The sequence below is a fragment of the Coturnix japonica genome, unplaced genomic scaffold (genome assembly GCF_001577835.2).
Source record: "Coturnix japonica isolate 7356 unplaced genomic scaffold, Coturnix japonica 2.1 chrUnrandom657, whole genome shotgun sequence".
Classification (NCBI taxonomy): Eukaryota; Metazoa; Chordata; class Aves; order Galliformes; family Phasianidae; genus Coturnix; species Coturnix japonica.
The window spans coordinates 18,979-23,455 of record NW_015440023.1 but is presented as its reverse complement, the minus strand read 5'-3'; the positions used below and the strand labels follow the sequence as shown (position 1 = coordinate 23,455).

Below are 4,477 nucleotides of genomic sequence, written 5' to 3'. Positions count from 1 at the left end.
TCCCTATATCCCTATATCCCCATTGCCGTCCCTATATCCCTATATCCCTTTATCCCATTGCCATCCCTATATCCCCATTGCCGACCCTATATCCCCATTGCCATCCCTATATCCCTATATCCCCATTGCCGTCCCCATATCCCCATTGCCGGCCCCATATCCCCATTGCCAGCCCTATATCCCCATTACCATCCCTATATCCCCATTGCCGGCCCCATATCCCCATTGCCATCCCTTAACCCCTATATCCCTATATCCCCATTACCATCCCTTTATCTCTATATCCCTATATCCCTATTACTGTCCCTATATCCCCATTGCCGTCCCCATATCCCCATTGCCATCTCTTTATCCCTATATCCCTATATCCCTATGCCATCCCTATATCCCCATTGCCGGCCCTATATCCCCATTGCCGGCCCTATATCCCTATATCCCCATTGCTGTCCCCATATCCCCATTGCCAGCTCTATATCGCCATTGCTGGCCCTATATTGCTATTGCCATCCCTATATCCCTATATCCCCATTGCCGTCCCCATATCCCCATTGCCATCCCTATATCCCTATATCCCCACTGCCGTCCCTATATCCCCATTACCGTCCCTATATCCCCATTGCCGGCCCTATATCCCCATTGCCGGCCCTATATCCCCATTGCCGGCCCCATACCCCTATATCCCTATATCCCCATTGCCGTCCCTATATCCCTATATCCCCATTGCCCTCCCTTTATCCCTATATCCCTTTATCCCATTGCCGTCCCTATATCCCTATATCCCCATTACTGTCCCGATATCCCCGTTACCGTCCCTATATCCCTATATCCCCATTGCCGGCCCTATATCCCCATTACTGTCCCCATATCCCCATTGCCGTCCCTATATCCCTTTATCCCATTGCCGTCCCTATATCCCTATATCCCCATTACCGTCTCTATATCCCCATTGCCGGCCCTATATCCCTATATCCCTTTATCCCTTTATCCCATTACCGTCCCTATATCCCTATATCCCCATTACGGACCCTATATCCCCATTACAGACCCTATATCCCTATATCCCCATTACCGTCTCTATATTCCCATTACCGTCCCTATATCCCTATATCCCTTTATCCCTTTATCCCATTGCCGGCCCTATATCCCTATATCCCCATTACCGTCCCTATATCCCTATATCCCATTACCGTCCCTATATCCCTATATCCCTATATCCCTATATCCCTATATCCCATTGCCGTCCCCTTTCCCCGCAGCGCCGCCAGGTGGCAGCACTGAAGCAGCGGGTGCTGCAGCTCCAGGAGGAGCGAGCGCTGAAGGACACGCGTGGGTAGGGGGCACCATGGGGACCCCGACCCCATAGGGACAACATGGGGACACCAACCCCATAGGGACAACATGGGGACACCAACGTGAGGACACCATGAAGACCCCAACCCCATATGGACAACGTGAAGACCCCAACCCTTTAAGGACCCCACGAGGACCCCAACATGGGGACACCATGAGGACCCCAACCCCATAGGGACACCATGAGGACCCCAACCCCATATAGACAATGTGAAGACCCCAACCCTATACAGACAACATGAGGACCCCAACCCCATAGGGACAATGTGAAGACCCCAACCCTATATGGACAACATGAGGACCCCAACCCAATAAGGACCCCATGAAGACCCCAACGTGGGCACACCATGAAGACCCCAACCCCATGGGGACACTGTGAGGACCCCAACCCTGTAAGGACACCATGAAAACCCCAACCCCATAGGGACCCCATGAGGACCCCAACCCCATACCATGAAGACCGCAATGTGGGGACAACCATGAGGACCCCGACCCCATAGGGACACCATGAAGACCCCGACCCCATAAGGACCCCATGAAGACCCCAACATGGGGACCCCATGAAGATCCCAACCCCATAAGGACACCACGAGGACCCTGACCCCATAAGGACCTCAACAACATGAGGACCCCAACCCCATAAGGACCCCATGAAGACCCCAACGTGGGGACCCAATGAAGACCCCAACCCCATAGGGACACCATGAGGACCCCAACCCCATAAGGACCTCAACAACATGAGGACCCCAACCCCATAAGGACCCCATGAAGACCCCAACGTGGGGACCCAATGAAGACCCCGACCCCATAGGGACACCGCGAGGACCCCAACCCTATAAGGACACCATGAAGACCCCGACCCCATAGGGACACCATGAGGACCCCAACCCCATAAGGACCTCAACAACATGAGGACCCCAACCCCATAAGGACACCATGAAGACCCCAACGTGGGGACCCCATGAAGACCCCAACCCCATAAGGACACCATGAAGACCCCAACCCTATATGGACAACATGAGGACCCCAACCCCATGGAGACCCCATGAGGACCCCAACCCAATAAGGACCCCATGAAGACCCCAACGTGGGCACACCATGAAGACCCCAACCCCATGGGGACACTGCAAGGACCCCAACCCTATAAGGACACCATGAAGACCCCAACCCCATAGGGACAACATGGGGACACCAACCCCATAGGGACCCCATGAAGACCCCAACCCCATACCATGAAGACTGCAATGTGGGGACAACCATGGGGACCCCGACCCCATAAGGACCCCATGAAGACCCCACCGTGGGGACCCCATGAAGACCCCACCCCATACAGGACACGCCCATGAGGACCCCGAACCCCATGGGACCCCATGAAGACCCACAACGCCATAGGACAATATTGTACGGACCCTCACCCGCCGCATAGGACACCATGAGACCCCAACACCTAAGGGACACGCCCATGAGGACCCCGACCCCATAAGGGACGACATGAAGACCCTGACCACCATAGGGCACATGAGAACCCAACCAATAAGGACCCACGATGAGGACCCCCAACGGATGGACCCCATGAAGATACAAGCCCCATAGGACGTTGAGGACCCAACCCCATAAGGACACCATAGAAGACGCCACGCGTGGGGACCCCCATGAAGACCGCCGACCGAATAAGACACCCATGAGACCCAACCCAGCTGGACCCGATGAGACCCCCAACCCCATAGGGACAATATGAGGACCCCAACCCCATAAGGACACCATGAAGACCCCAACCCCATAGGGACCTCAACAACATGAGGACCCCAACCCCATAAGGACCCCATGAAGACCCCACCGTGGGGACCCCATGAAGACCCCAACCCCATGGGGACACCATGAGGACCCCGACCCCATAAGGACCCCAGTGCCATGAGGATGTGGGACCACCAATGGGGTCACAGGGCTGAATATGGCCATATGGGGGGGGGGGGTGTCACCCAACCCCGTTGACTTGAAGGTGACAATGGGGGCTGCTGGGGGGGGGGGGGGGGCAGTGGGTAATAAATGTCAAAGAAAAAAATAAAGAAAAAAATAAAAAAGAAAAAAAAATCCCAAAGATTTGGTCCAAATCGTAACCCAGAGGTCTTATTTTAAAAAACAACGCGTCGAGAAAACCAAAATATCAACAAACAACCCCAAAATCTTCCCATCATCCCTTCACCAAATCAAACCCCATTTGGGTCCACCCACCCCCCCCATCCCACCCCCCAAATCCATTTTCAGCACCTCCTCCACACCGAACAGCTCCCTTCCCCTTGGGTTCAGTTCAGCTCCTTCGTAGCTCATTTCCCCTTTATTTCCCTTTATTTTTAGTGTCTTTTGTCCTTTTCTTACTGATTTTGCCCCATTTTGGTCCCATTAGCAGCTCCGTTCACAGATCCAGGCCTCGGGGCTGGTACATGTAACATCATTCCAGAACCCATTGGAAGATACAGTGGCACAATCCTCCCCGTGTTCACCCACGTTGTTGGGTTCACCTTTCCTCCAGAACCTGAGCAAAAAAAGGGGGATAAAACGACCACAATTTGGGTGAAAAACTCAACATTTGATCATCCATCGGGGTTTTATGGCTTTGGGGCTCCTTCTTTTTAGGTGGTATTAAACTGGTTCGACACCAAAACCCGATACAGCCCCATTTCTCTTGGGATCCCCAAGATCCCGTCCAACCCAACCCAATGGACTCCATGGTTCTGTTGTCTTTAAGAACCCTTCCAACCCAACCCAACCCAACCCAACCCCCTTCCATCCCAACCCAACCCAACCCATGGTTCCGTGGCCTTTAAGTTCCAACCCAACCCAACCCAACCTGAACCCCTTCCAACCCAACCCGCTCCATGGTTCTGAGGCCTTTAAGATCCCTTCCAACCCAACCCAATGGACTCCATGGTTCTGTTGTCTTTAAGATCCCTTCTAACCCAACCCAACCCAACCCGACCCCCTTCCATCCCAACCCAACCAGCTCCATGGTTCTGAGGCCTTTAAGATCCCTTCCAACCCAACCCAACCCAACCCAACACAACCCAACCCAACTCACTCCATGGTTCTGTGCTCTTTGAAGACCCCCTTCCAACCCAACCCAACCCAA

The 4,477-nt window shown here is 53.7% G+C and overlaps 2 protein-coding genes across 2 annotated transcripts in view; one reads left to right on the top strand and one right to left on the bottom strand.

The window, feature by feature from the left end:
- The window catches only part of LOC107307535 (protein PET100 homolog, mitochondrial), a 6,394-nt gene extending 3,742 nt beyond the window's left edge, over window positions 1-2,652 (top strand). Inside the window, exon 5 of the mRNA XM_015851044.2 lies at window positions 1,257-2,652. Coding sequence (XP_015706530.1) covers window positions 1,257-1,334 — 78 coding nt within the window. The 3' untranslated portion in view covers window positions 1,335-2,652. The remainder of the gene's footprint in view (window positions 1-1,256) is intronic.
- An 803-nt stretch (window positions 2,653-3,455) lies between these two features.
- LOC107307536 (CD209 antigen-like protein C) overlaps window positions 3,456-4,477 on the bottom strand; it is a 9,947-nt gene continuing 8,925 nt past the window's right edge. Inside the window, exon 9 of the mRNA XM_032441840.1 lies at window positions 3,456-3,883. Within this exon, the coding sequence (XP_032297731.1) occupies window positions 3,751-3,883 (133 nt within the window). The 3' untranslated portion in view covers window positions 3,456-3,750. The remainder of the gene's footprint in view (window positions 3,884-4,477) is intronic.